Below are 25519 nucleotides of genomic sequence, written 5' to 3'. Positions count from 1 at the left end.
TACCAAAATCATATCATAATTCCCTTCATTTATCACTTTAATGAAATGCAAAACTAGTTTAGCAAATTTCATTTGGCATTTTCTTGATTTTTTCAGAAGTTAAGTTTCATTCTGTCAACTTGTGTTGAGAAGTAAAACTTTCTGAAAGTTTACTTTTAAACTTTTTATTCAAACGCCTTCCATTTCTCTGAAGTGCACAACTCCCACTTAGAATCTGTTTGAAAATGTCTACTCCTAAAACTGATGTGGGTGAGTTCACTGTGTGGGATTATGTAGTGTTTGTGCTTATGCTGTTAGTTTCTGCACTCATTGGAATGTATCAGGCCTTTCAAGCAAGGTACCAGCAAAGCAATGTCCAGTTTCTGCTGGGCAACAGAGAGCTGAGGGCATTGCCTGTAGCTCTGTCCCTTGCGTCCAGCTTTATGTCTGCAATTACTGTGATTGGGACACCAGCAGAGGTTTACCGGTTTGGGGCCATGTTCTTGATTTTCTGCATTACATATGCCATCGTGATCACCATCACTGCTGAACTCTTCCTGCCTGTATTCTACAGACTCAACATCACCAGTGCTTATGAGGTAAGAACAAAAACTGATTTCCAAACCCATAATCCTCTGTCTTCAAGACTAACTGCAAAATGTTGTTTATCTCCACAGCTGTCTCAGCTCTTCTGAGACCTTAATTCATGCCTTCATTCCCTCTATACTTGAATAATCTATCGTGCTCTCCTTGCTAGGCTCTTACATTGCATCCTTCATAAACTTGACATCATCTTAAACTGCACTTTCTGTGTCATAACTCAAAACAAGCCTTGTTCACCCATCATCCAAATGATCTAAATTAGCTTCTGGTCCTGTAACTGTTCTATATTCACAAGTTCTCATAATTGTTTTCAAATCCTTCCATGAATTGGCCAAGCTAAATTGCCCATCATGTTGAGGAATGCGTAGGTTAGATGCATTGGTCAGAGAAAATGTGGATTAATAAGGTCGGGGAATAAGTCTGGATGGGTTACTTTTTGGAGGGTTGGTATGAACTTGTTGGGTCAAATGACCTTTTTCTACACTGTTTCTATGATCACTTCTCTACCTCTTTAACTCCTCCAAAAATACCATTATCTATAATCCCTGCACTCCTTTGGCTTTGACTTCTTGTGCACCTTGAACTGGTTTAGTTAATCATTATTGGCAGAGAAACAGAAGATGTTGGAGTAATACAGGAGGTCAGGCAGTGAGGCAACCATAATGTTTTGAGTCCAGTATGAAATTTAGAACTCAGAAGGGTCCAAAGAAGAGTTCTACCACACTTGAACTTTGTTTCTGTCTCTGCAGATTCTGCCAGATGTGGTGAGTTTTCCAGCAGTTTCTGTTTATATTTCAGACCTCCAGCATTTTGCTTTTATGCTGGCAGTGCTTTCAGATATCTTGTTCCCAAGTTTTTAAATTCCATTCCGAAACCTTGTCACTGCACTCTCTCCTTTGAGTTAGCCTTTCAGACATTTATTCACTTGTTCTCATGCTTGTAGGACTTTAATTGGGAACTTGGGTTTGGATATGTAACCAGTGAACACAAAGCTAGTGGGAATTGTTAACATTTATTGCCTAGAAATTATGTAAAAATGCCATCCCATATTCCCAATTTCTTCGCCTCCGCCACATCTGCTCCCAGGAGGACCAATTCCAAAACCGAACAACCCAGATGGCCTCCTTCTTTAAAGACCGCAATTTCCCCTCAGACGTGGTCAACGATGCTCTCCACCACATCTCCTCCACTTTCCGCTCCTCCGCCCTTGAACCCCGCCCCTCCAAGTGCCACCAGGACAGAACCCCACTGGTCCTCACCTACCACCCCACCAACCTCCAGATACATTGTATCATCCTTCGTCATTTCCGCCACCTCCAAACAGACCCCACCGACAAGGATATATTTCCCTCCCTTCCCCTATCAGCATTCCAGAAAGATCACTCCCTCCGCAACTCCCTCATCAGGTCCACACCCCCACACCAACCCAACCTCCACTCCAGGCACCTTCCCCTGCAACCACAAGAAATACAAAACTTGCACACTCACCTCCCCCCTCACTTCCCTCCAAGGCCCCAAGGAATCCTTCCATATCCGTCACAAATTCACCTGCACCTCCACACACATCATTTACTGCATCCACTGCACCCGATGTGGCCTCCTCCACATTGGGGAGACAGGCCGCCTACTTGCGGAACGTTTCAGAGAACACCTCTGGGACACCCGTACCAACCAACCCAACTGTGACTGAACACTTTAACTCCCCCTCCCACTCTACCAAGGACATGCAAGTCCTTGGCCGCTTCCATCGCCAGATCATGGCAACACAACGCTGGAGGAAGAGTGCCTCATCTTCCGCCTAGGAACCCTCCAACCAGAAGGGATGAATGCAGATATCTCCAGCTTCTTCATTTCCCCTCCCCCTACCTTAACTCAGTCCCAACCCTTGGACTCAGCACTGCCTTCTTGACCTGCAATCATCTTCCCGAGTTCTCCGGCCTATCACCCTCACCTTAACCTCCTTCCACCTATCGCATTCCCAACGCCCCTCCCCCAAGTCCCTCCTCCCTACCTTTTATCTTAGCCTGCTTGGCACACTTTCCTCATTCCTGAAAAAGGGCTTATGCTCGAAACGTCGATTCTCCTGCTCCTTGAAGGCTGCCTGACCTGCTGCGCTTTTCCAGCAACACATTTTTCAGCGCTGATCTCCTGCATTTCCGGTCCTCATTTTCTCCTAGAAATTATGTATGTAAACATTGTAGAGAAGGGCTTCACAGTTGCTTTCTTCCATCAGGTCTCAATCCCATGTAACCTGCTGTCATCGTGACATAGCTCCTTATGAAAATGTTCTGGAGCTCTAAATTGATTATTGTTACATTTAACCCCTTAGTCTGCAAACTTTCTTTAAATTTGTGTTCAATCCTTATCTGATGATGATCGTATGAAGCATGCAGTACATTCTATAACATAAGTTTTAAACAAAGATGAGTAGGATTCCTTTTATTTCAAAAGAAGTGTTTGTATAGTGCCCTCCAGGACTTCAGTATGCTCCAACCTATTTTGTAGCCAATTTAATATTTTTGAGTTGTAGTCACTGCTGTTGTGCTGACTTCACAGCCAAGTTCTTCACAATAAATTCCCACAAACACCAATGGCGTAGATGATCAAAAAGTTTAAAAATAAGATAGGAAGATAAAAAGAAGCCATTTCCATTGTTGGGGAGTTCAAAATAACGCATCATAACCTTGTAATTAACAAAGTATTCCGGGTGTTCCGGTTTCGTCCCACAATCCAAAAATGTGCAGGTTATGTCAATTGGCCATGCTAAATTGCCCATTGTGTTCAAGGATATGTAGGTTAGGTGCAGTAGTCAAGGGTAAATACAGGAGGGCCAGCACTGTGGCTCAGTGATTAGCACTGCCACTGCACAGCGCCAGGGACCTGGGTTTGATTTCAGCCTCGAGTGACTGTATGTGTGAAGTTTGCACATTCTCCCTGTGTCTGTGTGGGTTTCCTCTGGGTGTTCCGGTTTCTTCCCACAGTTCAAAGATATGCAGGTTAGGTGAATTGACCATGGTAAATTGCTCACAGTGTTCAGGGGTGTGTAGGTTCGGTGCATTAGTCAGGGGTCAATATAGGGTAGGGGGAATGGGTCTGGATAGGTTACTGGTTGGAGAGTCGGTGTGGACTTGTTGGACTGAAGGGCTTGTTTCCACACTGCAAGGATTCTGTGTCAGATGATACAAAAGACAAAATACGGAAGTTTTCTATGAGGGGGAGATCAGGAATTTCTGCTGACGAAAACATTATCTGATATTCCTGTGCTTCCCCAACATGTATTTTATGTACATATAGATGCCATAAAAATCCATGCTAATTCTTAGACCAATAAAATCATCAGAGCAACTCTCTTTGATAATGCACTATCATTAATTTTGTGCATGTTCTGTTTCCCTCTTGAAAGCAGTATTCAGTTTAAAAAAAAGGTCAGACCTGCTGAACACAAAACACTTTGAAATTGATCAATGTTATAACATTATAACGTTGATCAATTTTTACATAAAGTACAGAACAAAATGGCAACGTGGCTGTAAATGCTGCTCCTTTTTTGATTTCCTCGAATTCTAGGAGCAGTAATTACTTTTATAAGCTGTTGCATTGTTTTGGAACTTCAGGGGGAAAAAAGATCAACAGCATTTTGAAAAGGAGGACAACGAACAAAGGCAGTGACCACAGGAAGTGAATCAAATGGAGAAATAAACTGCACTGCTGTCTGACCCAGCAGTGAATCTGCATGGCTGCTGTTTTGCTGTTTGGTTTCAAGTATCTCTGGACATCAGAGTTTGTCTAAGAAAAATTAACAAACAATGAAATTCATAGCTGACTTTGGAGAAACCTGTGTTTGGAAGCTCACAGCAAGGGAGGAGCTAAGTGGCTTTCTGAAGTGTAACCTTACTTTTTTTTGTAAATCTACAATAGTAAGTAGAGTGGGTTCTTCCTTTATTATATGTTTTGTTGAGATCTGTCTCTTGGTTAAACTTTAAAAATATAAAACATAGGTACTATGTTAGCTTGGAACAGTTTTTTTCAGGCTGTATGGCTGCTATTTTCTAGATCTGTATATTGTTCAGGTTCAAAAATGGTCTTTGGTAGAGTGATGTGTTCTTCCTGTTGGATGTGGGAGATTTGGGAAATTTCCATGTTACTGATAACGTCTGCATGAAGTGCGTTTAGCTGCGAAACTTATCAGATCGCATGGATTGAACGGAGTGGCAGTTAGAGGCAATAGGGAATTTACAGGAACTAGGGGGTGTGATGGATGACCAAAGATAAACTAAAGATACAATCAGGTAGATGGGTTACATCCAGGAAAGGTAAGAGAAAGAGTCAAATCATGCAGGAGTGTCATATGGCTATCCTCATCTCAAACAAATATGCTGTTTTGGAAAATGTAGGGAGTGATGGACTCTCAGGGGAACGTCGAACTAGTAGCCAGGTTTCTAATACCGAGACAGGCTCTAATGTAACGGCAGGTATGTCAGGCTTCAAATGATTAATTGTGATAGGGGACTGTAGTCAGAAGCACAGATAGATATTTCTGCAGACGATAATGAGGCATTGGAATGGTATGTTGTGGCTCTGGTGATATCTTTGAGATAGTGCAGAACATTCGCAAAGGGGAGAAGGACCAGCAGGAGTTATTATACACATTGGAACTAATGACATAGGTGGAGAGAGGGATGAGATTCTGTGGAGAGAATATAGGAAGTTAGGCAATATAGAGAAAAGGAGGTCGTTGAGGATAGTGATATCTGGATTACTGCCACTGCCACAAGCGAGTGAGGGTAGGAATAGGAGGATACAGCAGATGTATGTGTGGTTGTGGAGCTGGTGTAGGGGAGAAGGATTCACATTTTTGGATCATTGGAATGTCTTCTGGAGTTGAAGTGACCTGTATAAGGAGGATAGATTGCACTTGATTTGGAACAGGACTAATATACTGGCAGGGAGATTTGCAAGAGCTGCCCAGGAGGATTTAGAGTAGGAAAGGGGGCTGGGGAAATAGTGACAAAAGAGATCAGTCTGAGTCTGGTACAGTTGGGAAAAGGAGCAAGTCAAACAGTCAGGAACAAATTGGAGGAAGGCCAATTTTGACAATATTAGGCAAGAATTTTCAAAGGTTAATGTGGGGGCGGGGGGGGTAGGTGGTTGGTAGATGTTCACAGGTGAAGGGACAACGGATAATGGGAAGACTTCAAAAATGAGATAATAAGAGTCCAGAGAAAGCATGTTCCTGTTAGGGTGAAGGGCAAGGCTGGTAGGTGTAGGGAATGCTGAATGACTAGAGAAATTGAGGGTTTTGGTCAAGATAAAGAAGGAAGCCTATGTCAGGTATAGACAGCAGAGATCGAGTAAATGCCTAGAAGACTAGAAAGGTTGTAGGAGTATACTTAAGAGAGGAATCAGGAGGGCAAAAATGGGACATGAGATAGCTTTGGCAAAAAAGGAAAATCCAAAGAGACTTTATAAATACATTAAGGACAAAAGGGTAACTAGGGAGAGAATAGGATCCTTCAAAGATCAGTAAGGCAGCCTGTGTGTGGATGGGGGAGATACTAAATGAGTACTTTGCATCAGTGTTTACTGGGGAGAAGGATTTAGAAGATATAAAACTTGAGTAAATACATTGTGGTATCTTGAAAAATGTTGATATTACAGACGGGGTGTTGCTGGACATCTTGAAACACATAAGGTTGGATAAATCCCCGGACCTGATCAGGCATACCCAGAATTCTGTGGGAAGCTGGGGAAGTGATTGCTAGGCCCTTTACCAACATACTTGTATCATCGATAATCACAGGTGAAGTGCCAGATGACTGAAGACTGGTGCCACTATTTAAAAAAAGGTGATAAGGAAAAGCCAGGGAACTATAGACCGGTGAGCCTAACATCAGTGGTGGGCAAGTTGTTGGAGGGAATCCCAAGTATTTAGAAAGGCAAGGACTAATTAGGGATAGTCAACATGGCTTTGTTTGTGGCAAATTGTGTCTCACTAATTTGATTGAGTTTTTTTGAGGAAGTACCGCTGTGGATTGGTGAGGACGGAGTTGTGGGCAAAAGAGAGGCAAAAGTAGACATTGGACCACTGGAAAATGATGCTGGATTAGTAATAATGGGGACTAAAGACATGGCTGAGGAACTGAATATGTACTTTATGTCAGTCTTCACAGTGGAAGACATGAGTAATATCCCAAAAATTTAAGAGATTCAGGTGGCAGAGGTGAGTACAGTGACCATCACTAAGGGGAAGGTGCTAGAGTGCTAAGGGTCTAGCAAGTGGATAAATTGACTGGACCAAACTGGCTACACCGAGAGTTCTGAAGGAGATAGCTGAAGAGATAGTGGAGGCTTCAGTAAGATCTTTCAGGTATCACTGAGTCAGAGAGGGTCCCAGAGGACTGGAAAATCACTGATTTAACCCTTGTTTAAGAAGGGATCAAGACCAAAAAAAATGGGAAATTATAGGCCGATTAGCCTGGCCTCAGTCATTGGTAAGATTTTGAAGTCCATTGTGAAGGTTGAGATTCTGAATACTTGGAAATGGATGGTAAAATAGGTCTCATTAAGGGGAGATCACTCCTGACAAATCTGTTAGAATTCTTTGTGGAGGTAACGAGCAGGTTAGACCAAGGAAAGCTAATGGACGTTATCTATCTGGACTTCCTGAAGGCCTTTAATAAGGTGCAGCACAGGAGGCTGCTGAGTAAGAGAAGGGCCCATGGTGTGAGAGGCCAGGTACTAGCTTGGATAGAAGATTGACTGTCTGGCACAAAGCAGAGAATAGGGATAAAAGGGTCCGTCTCAGAATGGAAGCCAGCAACTAGTAGTGTTTCACAAGGGTTGGTGTTGGGACTACAACTTTTCACTTTATACATTTATGGTCTGGCTGAAAAAACTGAGGACATCCTGGCAAAGTTTGCAGATGACACACAGATAGTTAGAGGGACAGGTCATATTGGGGAGGCTGCAGAAAAATTTGGACAGGTTAGGAGAGTGGGCAAAGCAATGGCAGATGAAATGCAACATGGAAAGTATGAAGTGATACATTTTGGTAGGAAGAATAGAGGCATGGGCTATTTTCTAAATGGGAAGAAAATTCAGAAATCAAGTGCTAAAAGAACTTGGAAGTCCTAGTCCAGGACTCTCTTAAGGCAAACTTGCAGGTTGAGTCGGTAATTTGGAAGGCAAATGCAATGTCGTCATTCATCTCGAGAGGACTAGAATATAAATGCAGGGGATGTACTTCTGAGGCTTAAAAGATTCTAGTCAGATTACATTTAGAGTATTGTGAGCAATTTTGGGCCCTATACCTCAGAAAGCATGTATTGACCCTGGAGCAGGTTCACAAAAATGATCCCAGGAGTGAAAAACTTAACATATGAGGAACACATGTGGACTCTGGCACAATACTCAATGGAATTTAGAAAGATGAAGGGGGATCTAATTGAAACTTTGAGGATTGAACAAACTGGACACAGTGGATGTTGGAAAGATGTTTCCATTGGCAGGTACGATGAGGACCCGAGGGCACAGCCTTAGAGTAAAGGGAAGACCTTTTAGAATGGAGATAAGGAGAAACTTCTTTCAGCAGAGAGTGGTGGAGGCCAGGACATTGAGTATATTTGAAACAGCAATAGATAAGTTCTTGATTGCCAATGAGAACAAAGATTACGGGAAGAAAGAGGAAAATGGGGTTCAAAAACCTATTAGTCATGATCTCGATGGGCCAAATGTCTTAATTCCTGCTCCTATGTCTTATGGTTTTATGGATGTGATCTAAATGGACTTCAGTAAGGAGTTCTGCAAGGTTACTCATGATAGGCTGGTTAACAATGTTAGATCACATGGAGAACTAGCCATTTCGATACAGATCTGGCTTGAAGGTAGAAGACAGAGGATGATGGTGGAGGCTTGCTTTTCAGACTGGAGGCCTGTGACCAGTAGAGTGCCACTAGGATCGGTGCTGGGTCCACTGCTTTTCATCATTTATATAAATAATTTGGATGTGAAGATAGGAGGTATATCTAGTACATTTGCAGGTGACATGAAAATTGGAGATGTGGTGGACAGAGAAGAAGGTTATCTCAGACTACAATGATCAGATGGGCCAGTGGACATAGGAGTGGCAGATGGAGTTTAATTTAGAGAAATGTGTAGTGCTGCATTTTGGAAGGGCAGATCAGGGAAGGACTTGTACACTTCATAGTAAGGCCATGGGGAGTGTTGCTGAACAAAGAGACCTTGGAGTGCAGGTTCATAGTTCCTTGAAAGTGGAGTCGCAGGTAAATAGGATAGCGAAGAAGGCGTTCTTTTATTGGTCAGAATATTGAGTACCAGAGTTGGGAGCTCATATTGTGGCTGTACAGGACGTAGATTACACCATTTTTGGAGTATTGCATGCAATTCTGGTCTCCCTGATATAGGAAGGATGTTGTGAAACTTGAGAAGGTTTAGAAAAGGTTTACAGAGATGTTGCCAAGGGGTGGAGGATTTGAGCAATAGCTGAATACACTGGGGCTGTTTTCACTAGAAGATTGGAGGCTGAGGGGTGACCTTACAGAGGTTTATAAAATTATGAGGGCCATGGATAGGGTAAATGGACAAGGTGTTTTCCCTGGGATGGGGGACTCCAGAACTTGAGGACATAGGTTTAAGGTGAGAGGGGAAAGATATAAAAGGGACCTAAGGGACAACTCTTTTCACGCAGAGGGTGGTGAGTGTATGGAATGAGCAGCCAGTGAAATGGTGGCAGCTGGTATAATTACAACATTTCAAAGATATGTGGATGGTTATATGATTAGGAAAGGTTTAGAGAGATGTGAGCCAATTGCTGGCAAATGGGACTAGATTAATTTAGGATACCTGATCGGCATGGATGAGTTGGACTGAGGGTCTGTTTCCATGCTGTGCATCACTATGACTTTGAAATCTGAAATACTCAGAGTGAACAAATACTTTATATTGTCAGTCTGTGCTTTCAATGGTGAAGTCCACTGAATTTATGTATATGGGTGAACACTGGTCACTTAGAGGAGGAATTGGGGAGTTCCTAGAACTTGTTTAATTGCTTTCCAATAAATATCACATCCTTCACTCGTATTGGACCAACTAAAATTGGGGTTGCTGAAGTGGCTGGAATTGGAGAAATATAGAGATCTTGTATGGTTGCAGGTGCAGAGGAGTTCCAGCGATTGGGAGATATGAGACCATTGGAAACAAAAATTTCAAATGGCATCACAGCCGCCAGATTGGAAACCAATAAGGTAGCTCAATGAGCAGAAGGAAGGTGGATGAATGGGTGTGAATTAGAAAAATGGCAGCAGACAATGGTATAAACTCCTGTATGGAAGTTGAAAGGCAGCCCTTTTAGAACAGTATTGGAATTGTACAGTCTAGAGCTGACAAAGATATGAGATGAGATGACAAAGATGAGGTGAGGAAGTTAAAAAGACAGATGACGTTGTGGAAATGAAACTACACAGAATTGATAATGGAAAGAAAATTCCAATTCAATCTCAGACAGCTTTCAGGAAGAGGAATAGAGTTCATGGTGAGGGAAAAGAGCTTATTGGGAAAAGATCTACTGCATGTTATTTCTAATTGAGCTCAATGCCAAGAAACAAGTCAGTTAATATCCAAAGAATAGATGTGACTGGAAAAGACAACTTAGATGATTGAAATGATTTATCCTATGATCTAAAGTGAAAAATGTGGATCCATGATGTGCAGGTTAGGTGGATTGGCCATGGTAAGTTGCCATGTAGTATCCAGGGATGTGCAGGCTAGGTGCATTAGCCAAGGGAACTATGGGGTTTCAGGGATGGGGTGGGTCTGGGTGGGATGCTCTTCAGACAGTCGGTACAGCCTCAATGGGCTGAAAGGCCTTCATCTAGGAATTCTTTAAATTAGTCCTTACTGTCTTTTCATTTTTGCTAATAGGTTTTAACTTTAATTTCTTTGTGTTAATTTGATTTTTTTTTATTTGCTGAGCTCACAACATGGTCAAAATAATGATTTGGAGATAAAATCATGGAAAGTTGATGTAGGCCAGGATTCTGTCAAGTCAACTTCAATGCAGCTCAGGTCTAAGATGGTGTTTGTTGTATTATTCAATATTCTCAAGAAGACACTACACCTTTAAGCATGTGATGTTCTCATGTAAGAGGTCTACTTTTTACTCTCTGTTCATTCACTCAGCAATTAAGCAGTCAGCCAGTCTGCTAGTTAATTTGTCAGTTAATTAACAATGTATATAATATAACAGTTATCTAAGAAGCATTCAACTTAGACTGGTTGTAGAATTCTCAGATGTCACAGTCTATGTCATTATTTATTAATAAGCTTCCAGATATATGACTCATTATGAACCTACTCTGTGGTATGTTACATTGGCTACCATATAGAAAACCACGAGGAGCACATCAGTGATGATGCTGATTACAGGAGCCCTCAACTTTTTTGCTGGAACTTTCTTTTGAGCCAAGTATGGGGTTGATTTTGGGATTTTCCAAAGAAGGGCTCGCAGATTTACAGAGCTGGGCATTGATTCCTAGCTCAGCTAGTATAAAGATTTTATTTCCCTTTCCCCTGAATAACAAGAGCAACCCCACAAAGTCACTCAGTACTACCACAGTTGTCAAAGAGGATATCCATCAGAGCTGTAGTTTTCTTGGCCTCCATCATTAGGTCTCCTTTTATAAATTGAGATTGTTTATTTCCTGACAGTCAGAATCTGTGTAATTATGCTGGTGTGCACAATGTTCGGTGTGAGATAAGTGTCAGTCTGCAGCACCATCATCAGTCAGTCCCTACTTTCTCCATTAGGTTGGCAAATAATAAAGCCAGGAATAAGCTCACTCATTCATAAGTAGGTTCGATGGGAAAATTCTTCACAATCACGAGTCAGGACTTGGTTATATTTGACAGAAGAGGGAAATCTCCTGCGGATCCCATTCTCTCTTACTATGGCAGCCATATGTAAGATCCTGGATTAAATGCAGAACCATTGTAAATGTAAGTTACTCGACACTAACTATTTTTTTCTCTCCAGTATTTAAATTTGAGGTACAACAAAATAGCACGATACGTTGGGACCTCTTTCTTCGTCACTCAAACTGTGAGTATCAAATCTTTCACCATACCAAGATACTTCCAAGATACTTGAGTTTTACGTTGTTGGTTAGTGAAGAAAAAAAAAATCCAACTGAGGTTCCAAAACTTCCTGCCTTTATCTAATAGCCTATGGACACTATGAAGGTTCATTCACAAAGATCAACAATTTGTTTAACATACCAAGAGACAGAGATTGGATTAGCATCTTACAGTGAGAAACTGGACACAAACATATTAATATTTCAGGTCTCTCACCTCCAGCACTGAGCCTAAAGCACAAGCAAGGAGACTTAACTAATTTCATCAACTGCGTGAAGTTGTTAATTTAATATCAAATATGGATGTGCTTAACATTATTGATTAATAATATAGTTTTTTTTGACAGGTGTTGTACACTGGGATTGTTATTTATGCTCCTGCACTAGCATTGAATCAGGGTAAGTACAAGTTAACATTCCTTCCACAGTTATTAAACCAGTACTGTACAGTGAAGCCCTGAATTTTCCCTGCAGACAAACATTTTATCTCCCTGTGATCTATCTTAAATCAGCTGCTTTCTCTTATGAAGAATGCGATAGTTAGAGGAGGAAGAGGCTCTTGCAGTATCGTGATGGTGTCCCTCCTCTGAGCTAGGAGGCCTGGGTTCAATTCCCACTTGTTCCAGAGGTGTGTAATAACACTTCTGAAGAGGTCAAACTGGAAAATATTTTGTCAGTGCAAGCACTGAGGGGGCTGTTGTGATGTACTGGCAGTGTGTTTCCTTCTGAATCAAGAAGCCTGGGTTCAAATCTCATCTGCTCCAGAGGTGTGTCATAATAGCCGTGAATCTGTTGATTAGAAAACACTTAAATTAAAAGTAGTTAATTAGTTAAAGGAGGGACTTAAGAATTTATAAGGAATGTATAGGGTTGCAAGAAATCCACTTAAACGACAGTGACCAGTTGTCCATTTTGGAGAGCTGAAGCCAATGATTGTTATTCATTTCAAGAAGTCTCAAATGCCAGATGTTGGTTCCTCCTTGTCAACATCTGCCATTCCCTGGTAATGTGCATCATCATCTCCTGTGGGAGGATGCCCAGTGTTAAGTGGTTGTTGCAGTCTCCAGCTCCTGGACTGCATTAGGAATGAAAGAATTTGGATGAGAAATATCAATATGCTGGTGGCCACATAATAATATGACAACATTTGCTTGTTAATTACACCCAGCTGCTATAGTAAAGTAGTATTTCCTTATAATTGCACAAGCAATTGACATTCATTCACACTCCCCAATGTAATAAAATTCTGTCTCATTCAAATTTGCCTTTCTCTCCAGCAAGTTTTAACATCACTATATATTCACAAAGTCTGATATACAGCCAAGATGAATATCACCTTCAATAATTTATCTGTGCTTTATAATAGCAATTAAATATTAGTTATTAAGGTAACATTAAAATTGTGCGTCAGATTATCATTAAGGAGTTTAAGATAAGACTCTGTTATATTTTCATTTCTGCAACTTTTGCTTTCTCTGTTATCAGAAATGTTGGACAGAATCTTCTGCTCCCAGAGGTGATGAGATTGGATGTGAGAAGGGGAGTTTGTTAAGCAGAGTGGTATCATACTCACACCCTACTCCTTCTTTCCTCCATCAGAATTAAAGTTTGAAAGGGAAAGCCTAGAGTCAGCCTTCCAGTTCTGCCACTTATTAAGACCTTTCAAAAGCCATTTAACAGCACATTACAGGCTTTAGTCCACTACCCTAAAATTAACCCAGCTGTGAGTATGGCAGTCACCATGTGGGGTGCATAATCATTTCTACCCTTTGCAAAGCTTGTGATGGGGATGGGGATTTTTCTCAATTTAAATTAAGTGCTTGATTTAGGGACTGGATGCCACTCAGGCAGCTTTCAGCTGTGATCCACACTCCTGCCCTTGCTTCTGACTGCTCGCTCGCTCTCTTTCTCTCTCTCTCTCTCTCTCTCTATCGAAGGAATTTAGCACCCTTGTTCCTCTTCAATTTTTTTGTCCTTTTTTTCTTTCATGATTTTATTTGTTTTAGCCCTTTCACCCTGCCTTGCTCTTTTTTCCTGTTTCTATATCAGTTTCAATTAGCCTTTTGTTTTCCATCTGTTTCTCTATCATACTGTATACCATCTTGCTGCTTGCTTCTCTCAACATATCTGCATTACTAATCTTTCAATGTGCTTCACATAATATTTCTCTCACCTCTCTCTTTTGTTCTGTCACGAAGCATGTCTCTGTATCACTCTGTAATCAAAGTGCAACGATAGAAAATCAATGTCATTTTCTTTTAGTAAAAAATGAGGTCTGCAGATGCTGGAGATCACACCTGAAAATGTGTTGCTGGTCAAAGCACAGCAGGCCAGGCAGCATCTCAGGAATAGAGAATTCGACGTTTCGAGCATAAGCCCTTCATCAGGAAGGGCTTATGTCATTTTCTTTTAATCCACTCATCAGCGTTAATTTACTTAAATGCCCCTCTACCTTTCTTGTGGCCTCTGGCATAGGCACTGATTCATTCCTACTTTTGGAACTATATTTAATTTATAAGGTCATTTATATTTTTAATACGTTAAATTATTCCTGCGTAAAAGAACATTCATTTTTTTCCACTTAAGTTGGAATCACTTTTGCTTTTATCAGTAACTGGATTTGATCTCTGGGGTGTTCTTGTTGCAACTGGTCTTGTCTGCACCATTTACTGTACCCTGGTAAGTTTAATCTGGTTATATTTACATTTATATATGTGTGTTAGTGTATATGTCTCTCTGTGTATTGCTGCAGGTAGACTGCGTGGATACATTTGGCTGTGTTTGTACAATTTTTTTCTGGGAATGTATCTTGATGCAAATTGTAAACCAGGTGTGGGGAAACAGATCCTGAAGCAGGTGAATTGGTACAGATGGATTCATGTAGGTGTGTCATTACGGATATCTTCAAATGTGCCACTATCCCCACAGTATAAACTCCTCACCCCTATATTCTTGCATACTACTATTCCATATCTAACATCCCTTTTCTCTCTAAAGTCCATGAATGAATTGTTATCTCCCAATTGCCTGCCCATTTTCCTCATAACTCTCAAGTTTGAGACCCTGCAACCAGATGTTCACCTTTGTTCTGTGACGCTTATCATCTTTCTTGACCTGCCTCAAGCCTTTGACACAGTTGATCACACCAACTCCTCCTGATGTCTCTCCATTGCTGCCAGCTGTATGTGACTCTGCCCACCTAGTCTCATCCTTTGCTACCTGATTAGAGACATTATATTGCCTGTATTTGGGTAGTTTTTCCCTGTGCCTGCTCCATTACCTCTTGAGTCTCCGAAGGCTGCATGCTATGTTCATCATTTCTACCTCTCAGCAATATCATCCAAGATTGTGACATCAGTTTCCGCGTATTCAGTGATGTCGACAAGGTTTACATCATTAACCCTCTCAATTTCTCCATCTCTAAATTGTCAGACTGTTTATCCAAGATCCAATAATGGATAAACAGAAACAATTACACACTGAGGCGACTGAGACATTTTCTTTGTTCCTGCCACAACCCTGTATCCTTCATCAACTGATCTCTCTGTATGGCAACCTAAGGAAGCAGCTCCAGACTGTTTGCAAATTTGGTGTCATATTTGATCCCAAGATTAATTTTCAAATACCTTTAAGACCATAAAATGTAGATGCAGAAATAGGCCTTCCAGACCATTGAGTCTGCTGTGAAAACTATCAAAGATTCATACCCTCTGAGAGAGAAACTTCCTCCTCATTTACTCTGAGATTATGCCTTCTGGTCGTAGACTCTCCCAGAAGTAGAAACAACCTTTCCGCATCTACCCTGTCAAATTCACAAAGAATCTTGTATGTTTTAATAAGGTTGCCTTTCATTTTTCTAAATTCTAATGAACACACATAAGGCAGTCCCTCCATATCTGATGTCAGTTTTGAGCACCTGCCTTGGATGGCCTCTATTGTCCGTTTATCTTCCTTTAGATGTGAGACCTAAAAGCTGATCTCAGTTGATCTTTGGTTGAAATAATCATTATTTTTGTCCCATCAGAATTGACTGTTCTCATGTATTTCTGGCCAATGTCCACACTCCCCGCGCCCCCCCCAACTGTAAATTTCAGGTCATGCAACACTCTGCTGTGCTTGCCTGAACTCACACTAATTTCCATTCCACAATCACCCTATGCTCACTGATCTATAATGTCTCTCAGTGAACTGAAGCTTCATTTTCATTTTGAATACAAACATATGAATCAGGAGCAGGAGTGGGCCAATAGCCTGCTCTGTTATTTAACCATTGAGCAAGTTATGCACCTCAGTCTCTGTGCATCTTAGAACTCTGCAGTACTTACCATTTAGATAATATTCTCTTGCCAAAATGGATAACTTTATGTTTTCCCATATTACTCTCCATTTGCCATATCCTTGCCTACTCCTTTTTGTAACCATTTTTCCTCTTTGCTACTTAATGTCCTACCTATCTTTGTGTTTACAGCAAATTTGGCAAACACGGTTATATAAATAGTTGAGTTCCAGCACCAATCCCTGTGATATCCCACTTGTTACATCTTACCAGACTGAAGAAGATCCGTTTTTACCTGGTCTGTTTCCTATTAATCAAAGATTTATCCATACCAGGATGTTACTTGTTACATCACAAGCTTTTATGTTCTGCAATATTCTTTGATATGGCACCTCATTAAATGCCTTCTGGAAAAAGTACAGTGCAACCATTGGTTCCCTTTATGCACAGCACATGTCACATCCTCATTTACCTCCAAGAGGTAGGTCAAACATAATATCTCTTTTGCAAAACCATGTTGGCTTTTCTTGATTACCTTGAGCTTATCTAAGCGCTCTGTTATAAATTTGTTAATCATAGTTTCAAACATATTTCTTGTGACGGATGTTAAGCCAACTGCTGTGTAGTTTCCTGCTTTTTGAATTATTCCATTTTGAATTAAGGAGTTTCATTCGCTATCTTCCAATCTAATGAGATCATCCCTGAATCAAGGGAATTTCGGCACACTAAAACCAATACATCAACCTATGACCAGCCAGTTTTTTAAGACTCTGAAATGAAGTCCATTAGGACCTGGGCACTTGTCAGCCCGCAGCTCCAGCAATTGACTCAATACCCCCTGCCTCATGATTATTTTCCTGAATTCCTTCATCCCACCCATTTCCTGATTAATCACTGCTTCATGGATGTTATTTATATCCTTGAATGTGAAGACTGATGCAAAATATCTGTTCAGCAAATTTACCACTTCCATCATCAATTCATCTGTTCCACTTCGGAAGAATGCTCTCGCTCTCAATGGAGCGCGGCGAAGATTTACCAGGCTGATATTGAGTATGACGGGACTGACTTATGAGGAGGGTTTGATTAGGTTAGGATTGGTTTCACTGAAATACAGGTGAATGAGGGGGGATGTCAGACTTATGAAATTCTAACAGGACTCGACAGGTTGATGCAGGGAGGATGTTCCTGATGTCACCAGAACCAGGGTCAAAGTCTGCGGATTCAGGAGAGACCATTTAGGATGGAGATGAGGAGCCATTTTTTTTACCCAAAGAGTGGTGAGCCTATAGAATTCATTATCACAGGAAGTTGATGCTAAAACATTGAATGTATTCAAGAGGCAGCTAGATATAGCATTTGGGGCAAATGTGATCAAAAGTAATGAGGAGAAAACAGGATTAAGCTGTTGAGTTGGATGATCAGCCATGACCTGATGAATGATGGAGCAGGCTTAAGGCAATTGGCTTTCTTCTGCTCCGATCTTCTATGTTTCTATAGGACTAATGCTCACTTTGTTAACTTTTTTAAATATTTAAGGACATTCTTAATATTTTTTTATATTTATGGCTAGCCTTTTATATTCACAATTTCACCTCTTTGTTATCTTTTGGATATTCTCTACTGTTTTTACATTCTCTAATCTTCTGATGTGCTACCTCTCTTTACATAATTATCTAATTTTTCTTTTCGTTTCTGAAATAACAGCACAGAGGCCAGCTTTCCATCACCAAGTCACCCTTTATTTACATGGGCTCTGATCAGCCAGCTCAGAGCCAGCCCCTAGGATCAGGAGATTCTCTGAATCTCCTGTTTTATATCTGTCAGCCAGTGCTCCCAAATTGGCCAGGGCTAACAGCCGCAGTCATGAATCTTATAGTCAATGATATTCAGCTTGCCCTGGGTCCAATCGCTACAGTTTGATACTATCTTTAACACTTCCAATTAACCATGGTTGATGCGTCTGTCCTTTGGAATTTTTCTTACTTATTGGAATGTATCTATTCAGCGTACTCTGAAATATCTCCTTAAATGTCTATCATTGTATCACTGTTAAATTATCCTTCAATCTATTTTGCCAGTTCAGTGTAGCAACTGTGTTTTCATGCCCTCATAATTGGCCTTAATTAGATTTTATCAAAAGAATCTTGGGCCCAATCCTCTCAGCCTTAGACTGAATGTAACATTCAATCATATTGCATTCAATGCTGCCTTCACTGTGAGATCATTAACACCAGTTCCATTGTAACCTGGTGTCTGGTTGGCTCCATGTTGTTCCAAAAATTCCATTTGAACTCCTCCATGTTATTGAGCAGACCAGATTGCCACAACAACATCCCCCCAATCCTTCCCTGCCATGGCCATGTATTGTAAGTATTGTCGAGACCCTAACTTTTATATTATTTAAAAGCAAATGTGAAATGCTGTGTTCCTGATGTGACTTGCTTGGTCCACCACTGGGTTTTAATCTAAATACACTTTATTCTTACAACATAGTTAAACTACAAATGAAAAGAAGAACTGGCTTAACTTTAATTCTATTGAAATACTTAACAAGATAATAATTCTCAACTGTTGCAATATATGCAGCATCCCATAATCACATCCCTGATAATGTAATTTAGCAAAACAGTTTTACTTCCACAGGCTGTCTTCTCATTTTAGCAGCAGAGAGAGAGCTCTAGCTGTTAGTTCCAGCTGTCAGCGAGCAGAAACTTTCTCACCAATTGAAAGCAAAACTGAAAACCTACCTGGGACTGTGTGAACCCTGATGCCTCCCACTCATTATTATTTTGTCTCATTTAAAAGAATCACCCAGGGTTAATTCCAAGCTGTTTACCAACTGTTTGTCTGAAGGAGACATTCAGGCAACATCTCCCTGCAAAAGCAACACATCTGTCTTAAAGGCACAGTGCCATCATACTCATCTAGGCTAGCTTTGCCCATCTGACTTCCCAAATTGATATGTTGATTCATATCTCCAAAGCTTATCACCGTGTCTTTCTGAAAAGCTCTCACTATCTCTTCTTTTACGCTCTCCACCCTACTGTGCTGTTATTGTTAGTAATCAGTGCGCTACTCCCATCTTGCCTTCTCTACCCAAACTATTTATAGATCTTGGTTTCCTGGAAGTAGGCCTTTACTCTCTATTGTATGAACACATCATTATGTAACAGAACCTTTCCTTATCTTTTCCTACTGACCAAGCATTCCTAGATGTCCTGTGTCCTTCTAGATTCAGGTACTAATCCTATTATCTTGTAATCATGTATCTCTATGGCTACCAGATCATAACTATTCATTTCTATCTGTTTTCTCAGTTCATCATTTTTGTTTTGATGTTATGTACATTTAGATACAAAGCCTTTAATTTTATTCTTTCATTCTGTTTGTAAATTTTAGTTTTATCTGTTGGCTGACTCTGAGATTCACACTCTCTTACCGTCTTCAGTGCTAGAATTCTCTCCCTCAGGACATTGTGGGTCAATCTACAACACACAGAGTGCAGCAGTTCACTATCACCTCAAGTGTAACTAAGGATGGGCAATAGCTAGCAACATGCACATCCCAGGCGTTTTAAAAAAAACGTCAGCTCATAAGTTAATAAACAGGGAGAGAGCTGATCATGAAAGTAAACTGATAAAGAATATAAAATTAAACATCAAGAGCTTCAATGATGTATGAAAAGAGTAGCTAAAGTAAGTGAGAGATCCTTGGAGGATGCAACTGGGGCATTAGTAATGGGGAAACAGCAAATAGTTTAAACCAATATTTTGCATTTGCCTTCATAGGAGTAGATATGCAAAGTCCATTTGGGAGGAAGTATTGTGTTACAGTCTTGAGCATGGAGGAAAAAGTATCTGACAAACAACTAGGACTCAAGGCAGACCAGGACCTTATGGTTTCCATCTGAGAGTTTTAAAGGAAGTGGCTTTAGAACTAGTGGAAATATTGGTTGAAATATCCCAGAATTTGGTGGAATCTGAGAGGGTTCCAGCAGATTAGAAAACTGTGAATATGAAATCCCTGCTCATGAAAGGAGGGACACAGAGAGCAGAAAACTTCATGTTCGTTAGCCTAGCATCCATCATTCAGAAAAGTTAGAGACTATTTGTGAACAAAATTAACATTTTGAGTTTGGTATGACTCTTCAGAACTGATCTGAAGAAGAGCCATTCCAGATTTGAAATTCAACTCTGTTTCTCTGTCCACAGATGCAGTCACACCTGTTGAGTTTCCCAGCATTCTCTGCATTTGTTTCAGACATGATCTTGTTGAATGTGAGGGCAAGGTTGAAGGGTCAAATGGCCTATCCCTGCTCCTGTTTCTTATGTTTTTATGTTCTTAGGAATAGACTACCCCTTAATCATTTCGCGGATATTCATCAATTAACCAGTTTCTTCTTTTGCAGACAAGCAAGAACAATTCCTGGAGGTGGATCACATTTTTGCAAACGCAACAAAGCACCTCTTTCCCTACCTTTGCTTAGGTCCCAAAAGAGCATCGTTCCAATCCGCCATTCCTCTAAATCTAGCCCCGGGACATTTCCAAAACTAATCTCTCCTCCAGCGCCATGCCTTCAGTTGTAAATCTGGAATTTCAATCCTACACACCTCCGCCTCTCTCCCTTTCCCTTCTCCTTTAAGACATTCTTAAAACCTATCCACGGGTTGTTTATGTGATCTACTCTCAACTTCTTAGGTAGCTTTGTGTCATTTTTTAACATGACGCATCTTGTGTTTTCAGGGTGGTCTGAAAGCTGTGGTGTGGACTGATGTGTTTCAGACGACAGTTATGATCATTGGGTTCGTAGCAGTGATAATCCGAGGTGCGGTTATTCATGGAGGTTTTGCCAAGGTCTTGAATATTTCATATCATGGAGGAAGACTCAACTTCTGGGAGTAAGACTCTGACACTTACCCTTGGGCATATGAGAATAAGTTAACAATGTAGGGAGGGTGGTTTTCTCATAGGGGTTTGGTGTTTAGACAGACATTGAACAGATTTAGCAGTTCAACACTGGAATTCCATGAGGTGATGTAGGGCATCAGCAGAATCACACTCCAACGTGTGATTCTGGGCGGCACGGTGGCACAGTGGTTAACACTGCTGCCTCACAGCGCCAGGGACCTGGGTTCAATTCCCGCCTCTGGCGACTGACTGTGTGGAGTTTGCACGTTCTCCCCGTGTCTGTGTGGGTTTCCTCCAGGTGCTCCAGTTTCCTCCCACAGTCCAAAGATGTGCGGGTCAGGTGAATTGGCCATGCTAAATTGCCCATAGTGTTAGGTAAGGGGTATATGTAGGGGTATGGGTGGGTTGCGCTTCGGCGGGTCGGTGTGGACTTGTTGGGCTGAAGGGCCTGTTTCCACACTGTAAAAAAAAATCTAATCTAAACGTGGCCTGGCAGACCCACACTCAACCATTACCATCAATCCAGCAAGATCCCTTGTTCAATGAAGACAGCATGCCAGGAGCAGCACCAGGCATACATAAAAATGAGGTGTCAACCTGATGAAGCTAGAAGAAAACAGGGCTGCTTGCTTGCAAAATGGCATAAATGATAGATAGAGTTAAGTGATCCCACAACCAATGGATCAGATCGAAGTTCTGCCATCTGTCACATCTGGTTGTGAATGGTGGTGGAAAATTAAATAACTCACTGGAAGAAGAGATTCTACAAGTATTCCCATCCTGAATGATGGAAGAGGCCAACATACCTGTACAAAAGATAAAGCTGAAGCATTCCCAAAACTCTTCAACCAGAAGTGCCAAGTGGATGACCCAATGTCACAGCTGCCAGTCTTCAGCTAATTCGATTCACTTCATGTGATATTAAAAGTATCACTGGATACTGTGAAAGCTGTTGACCCTGACAACATTCTGGTGGTAGTAGTACTGAACATTTGTGCTCTAGAACTTTGTGTGCCTCTAGCCAAGCTGTTCCAGTACAGTAACAATCTACCCAACAATGTGAAAAGTTGGCCAGACATGTCCTGTACACAAAAGGCAGGACAAATTCACCCTGTCCAATTACTGTCCTGTCAGTCTGTTCTGATCGTCAGTAAAGTGATGGAACATATCATCAATTGTAATATTAAGCAGCACTTGCTTAATAATGCTAACTCATGCTCAATTTAGGTTCCACCAGTGCCATTCAGCTTCTGATCTCATTACAGTCTTAGTTTAAGCATGACCGAAAGAGCTGTATCCCAGAGGTGAGGTGCCAAAATGACTGCACGTGACATCAAGAAGCCTGGAATTAATAACCTGTGTAAATATTCTGCTTGTTGGAATCATACCTGTCATATATGAAGGTGGTTTTGGTGATTGAAGTCCAACATCTACGTTCCAAGACAACTCAGGAGTTCCTCAGGGTAGTGTCCTTGCCCTAAGCATGTTCAGTTGCTTCATAAACGATATTCTGTTTGTGATAAGGTTAAAAGTGGGGATGTTCACTTGTGAGGTTTATTGAAAGATGGATCACTGTAAGGACAGGATTGTGGTTTAGTGGTTAGCACTGCTGCCCCACAGCATTAAGGATACCCCAAGTTCGATTCCAGGGATTCTACTCATTCATTCACTCATTCGTTAACTCATTCAATCAGCCTTGCATGACTGTCCGTGTAAAGTTTGCACGTTCTCCCCATGTCTGCGTGGATTTCCTCTAGTTCTCCAGTTGCCTCCCACAGTCCAAAGATTTACAGATTAGGTAGATTGGCCGAGTTAAATCGTCCGTAGTAGCTGGGGACATGCAGGCAAGGCAGAATAGCCATGATAAATGTGGGGATAGAGCAAGAGGCTATACATGGGTGATGCTGCATTTTGGAGAATCGGTGTAGACTCGTTGAACTGAATGGCCTCTTTCTGCACTGTAGGGATTCAACAATGCTATGATTGCACAATGTTCAGCACTAATCACAACTCCTGAGATACTGAAATAGTCCAAGCTCAAATGCATTGTGTGCTGGACAATTTGTAGTTTGGACTAACAAGTGGCAAGTAACATTCACACCACACAAGTGCCATTCAATGACCACCTCCAGCAAGAATGAATCTGATCATCACTCCTTGACAGTTAATAACACTACCACCACAATTCTCAGAATCAACATTCTGGAAGTCACCATTGACCAGAATATGAAATGGATACAGCTATTGCTGCAAGGACAGATCAGAGGCTAGGAATCTTGCAGCACATAACTCACCACCTGATTCCCCAAAGGTTATGAACATCTACAGAAAGAAGTCAGGAGTATGATGGAATACCTCGACTTGCCAGCATGAGTGCAGTTCCAACAATACTCAAGACCTTTGTGAACATATAGGCCAAAGTAGCCCATGTGATTGGCACTGATCCACAAGCAGTCAGACTCTCCACTACTGATGCTCAGGAGCAGTTGTTTGTACCATCTCTAAGGTTCCTCTCAGAAAGTCGCCAAGGCTCCTTAGACAATACCTTCCAAATCCATGGCACTACCATCTGAAGGACAAGGGCAGCACACTGTCAACCGCAGCTTCCCCTCAAAGCCACTGAATATCCTGACCTGCAAATATATTGCTGTTCCTTCAGTGCTGTTGAGTCAAAATCCTGACAGTCTCTTCCTAATGACAAATGGACTGCAGTGGTTCACAAAGGCAGCTCACCACTAACTTCTCAAGGGTAGCTAGGGATGGGCAATAAATGCTGGCCCAGTCAGAAATGCCCATATCCCAGGAAGAAATAAAGATATGTGTTTAGTAGTAAGTTAGAAAAAAAGGGCAGTGCCTTTACTTAGAGTTGTCCAGAAGTAACTTGGCTCAGGCAGCCCTATGACAAAAATAATCAAAATAGAAGTTGCTGGAAGTGCTCAGCAGGTGTGGCAACATCCACGAAGAAACACTAGAGTTAATGTTTTGGGCCTGGTGGTGCTTCCTCAGAATCTGAGGATGCTGCCAGACCTGCTGAGCTTTTTAGCTTTTTTTTAGATTAGATTAGATTACTTAGTGTGGAAACAGGCCCTTCGGCCCAACAAGTCCACACCGACCCGCCAAAGCACAACCCACCTATACCCCTACATTTACCCCTTATCTAACACTACGGGTAATTTAGCATGGCCAATTCATCTGACCCGCACATCTTTGGACTGTGGGAGGAAACCGGAGCACCCGGAGGAAACCCACGCAGACACGGAGAACGTGCAAACTTCACACAGTCAGTCACCTGAGGTGGGAATTGAACCTGGGTCTCAGGCGCTGTGAGGCAGCAGTGCTAACCACTGTCCAGCAACTTCTGTTTTTCTTTCTGATTTACAGCATTTGGAGTTTTTTGTTTTGGTTTTTATCTCTGACAACAATATTTGCTGTCCAGAGAAAAAGTTATAAACATCAGAAGCTGAATGTCTTTCCGGTGAACTGGAACTGGCAACAAAATGAATGAGAGTAAAATGATTAAGTGTTGACTTATCTAAATTTTTGCTTTTGGGTAAAAAGGGTTTGGGGTTAGAAACTACAATTACAGGTCTAAGGATGTTGTGGTTCCAATTTCTACTGTTAAGAACCAAAATAGCAACATGTTTGAGTCATGGTCTCATAGGAAGTTGCCCAAAATTCTTCATGAACGTTGCTGTGCTGTTGCTGATCAAAAGGACATGGAACTAATTCCACAATATGACTCTTTAACACTGTAATCTACTTCACATTTTCATCAGACGTATTGATAGGAAACAGTTGAGAGGAAGCTTCACTGAACTGCATTACATATTAAACAGCAAATGAAAAAGGCAAATCTAGAATCCATGTCCAATTTACAACAGAATTATAAAGGATTGCTTTAGTCAAACATTGATATCAAAGGAAAAGAATACTGTGGATGTTGGAAATCTCAAATAAAAATCGAAATTATTCAGCAGCATCAGTGTAGGGAGAGTAACAGATTTAAAGCAAAGTTAAAAATCACATAACACCAGGTTATAGGCCAACAAAGTTTATTTGGAAGCACTAGCTTTCAGAGTGCCCCTCCTTTACCTGGTGGTTGTCCCTTTTTTGTGTGATGCTGGGTCTCTTCAAAAATTAGAAACATCGGCTGCCATTAGTGAGAAAGCATGCTGGGTCAAGCATCAACTAGACACTTGGGCACTGACTGGCAGGCTTCTCAGCCTATCAAGTGCTTTGCTGGTGAAGTCCCACCCTGCCTGAATTGCCAAAAGATCAAAACCTACCAGCTCTTGAGACCTGAAGAGGGTTGATGAATGCTTAGGCTGTGCAAACACGGAGATCTGCACTTATATGCCAAGAAATAAGTGGGTGTTTTGGGTGGATTGAGGAATAAGGGTCTAAGGCAGAGTTGGATTATAAGAGTTGAGGATTTCAATTGTAAAGGACGAAGGGAGGTATTCAGTTGAAGCCTCTTCCCTGCCTCCTTATCCATGCCCTCAGTTATCCTCAGATTGAACACATGGTGGCTCCCCAACCATGCAGGCAGGTTGTCTGGTTTCCGGTTGGCAAGGCAGCCACTTTTTTTCACTTATCAAGA

General features: G+C 41.4%; 1 protein-coding gene across 1 annotated transcript in view; it reads left to right on the top strand.

Moving 5' to 3' along the window:
• The first annotated feature begins 224 nt into the window (after positions 1-224).
• The window catches only part of LOC132828237 (sodium-coupled monocarboxylate transporter 1-like), an 88811-nt gene continuing 63516 nt past the window's right edge, over positions 225-25519 (top strand). The window contains exons 1-5 of the mRNA XM_060845199.1: positions 225-578; positions 11633-11698; positions 12080-12131; positions 14344-14411; positions 20755-20909. Coding sequence (XP_060701182.1) covers positions 225-578; positions 11633-11698; positions 12080-12131; positions 14344-14411; positions 20755-20909 — 695 coding nt within the window. The remainder of the gene's footprint in view (positions 579-11632; positions 11699-12079; positions 12132-14343; positions 14412-20754; positions 20910-25519) is intronic.

Source organism: Hemiscyllium ocellatum, chromosome 26 (assembly GCF_020745735.1).
Source record: "Hemiscyllium ocellatum isolate sHemOce1 chromosome 26, sHemOce1.pat.X.cur, whole genome shotgun sequence".
Taxonomy (NCBI): Eukaryota; Metazoa; Chordata; class Chondrichthyes; order Orectolobiformes; family Hemiscylliidae; genus Hemiscyllium; species Hemiscyllium ocellatum.
Note: the sequence above shows the minus strand (reverse complement) of the source record. Positions and strands in the feature narration are given on the sequence as shown.